At 41.1% G+C, this 1,558-nt stretch overlaps 1 protein-coding gene across 1 annotated transcript; it reads left to right on the plus strand.

Moving 5' to 3' along the window:
* Nucleotides 1–879: 879 nt before the first annotated feature.
* Nucleotides 880–1,260, plus strand: LOC145990496 (protein GVQW3-like). The gene has a single exon (XM_083126192.1). It carries the CDS (start codon nt 880–882, stop codon nt 1,258–1,260), a length of 381 nt encoding a protein of 126 aa, XP_082982318.1.
* The last annotated feature ends 298 nt before the right edge of the window (nt 1,261–1,558 follow it).

Here is a 1,558-nt window from a genome sequence, read left to right on the forward strand (position 1 = left end):
TTTCCACCGAGCACGAACTGCGCACCAAGCAGAAGAAATAGAACAAATTCAAAGCTTGTAACAATTAATGAAACTAAGAATAAGAATAAGAATTTTATTTCAGATTTGGGCAAAATTATCAGTAATCATATACCAAATTACATTTTAATATAGACATCCAAACGAGTCACAAGTACTTAACAATTACATTTTAATGTCGTAAAGGACCTTAAAGGTTGACCTCTACAGGTCGTAAATAACCTTACAAGTTCGGGATCTTACCATTGGGGGAAGCAGTAGCTCGTAAGCACTCGCTTTGCTGCATCCTTCGTCTGCGGAGGTACCTACATAAACTTAATCTACACAACTCACATATTTTCAGGTTAAAATGACCTAAGACTTCATTGGCAATGTTGGCGTTTGAGAGAAAATTTATTGATTCAACCACTCACTTTTAGTTGGCAAGATACCTTGTAAGACACGCGTTTCACAAAACTAAAACGATCAATATTTTTATTTTTAAGCTGTGCTAATTTATTGTCGATGAGTGCCTGCTTTTGTTTTGTTTGTTTCTTGTCAGTCTGTGGAACATTTCCTTCTCTCAACACGGATATAAGTGTCTGTCCGGGCTGACTTCAAGTTCCTCGAGAAGTTACGAGCGGGTGCTGATAAGTTCCTGGCTTTGCTCTTCTCCCATCGTTTCCCATTCACGGTTCATATCTAATTTGAAAGTGTGTAACATGAGTATGTTATGGTTCAAAAATAATATTCCTCCCGTAAGAATTTCTTTCTATTTTTCAGGTTTTTCAGGCACAAGGCAGTTTCACGACGCCGGATGTTTGCTGTGTGATCAAGTTTCTGATCCTCCAAGGAAAGTCTGCGAAGGACATTCACGGTGAGATGTCACAAACACTGGGAGATAAGTGTCCTTCGTACAGCACCATAAAAACCTGGAGAGCTCGATTCACGACTGGACATTTCAGCGTCGAAGACGAGATCCGCAGTGGTCGCCCTTCATCACTGACGGATCCGGCAACATGTGATGCTGTGAATGATATGATTCTTATAGATCGGCGAATATCATCCAAGAAGATTGTAGAGATAATGAACATCTCCCGAGAACGTGTAGGATTCATCATACATAATGTACTGGACATGAGGAAACTTTCTGCCCAATGGGTTCCGAAATGCTTGAACAGTGATCAGGAACGGCAGAGAGTGAAGTCAACGGCTCGGTTTTGTGCTGCTGAAGAGGATTTTTTTGGGCAGATTAGTGACTGAGGATGAAACGTGGCTACATATCTATGATCCCTAAACCAAGGATCAGTCCATGGAATGTCGCCACAAAGGGGGTCTGTCGTGAAACTGACTTGTGCCTCCGCCTTGACTACTTCAAACCTGAAAAAATAGAAAGAAACTCTTACAGGAGGAATATTATTTTTGAACCATAACATACTCATATTACGCACTTTCAAACGAGATATGAATCGCGAATGGGAAACGATGGGAAGGGAGCAAAGCCATGAACTTATCAGCACCCCTTCGTATATAAGTTCGGGTGCTGCGGAGAATTGCACGA

This window comes from Lepisma saccharinum, chromosome 7 (genome assembly GCF_977018435.1).
Source record: "Lepisma saccharinum chromosome 7, izLepSacc3.1, whole genome shotgun sequence".
NCBI classification, from domain to species: domain Eukaryota; kingdom Metazoa; phylum Arthropoda; class Insecta; order Zygentoma; family Lepismatidae; genus Lepisma; species Lepisma saccharinum.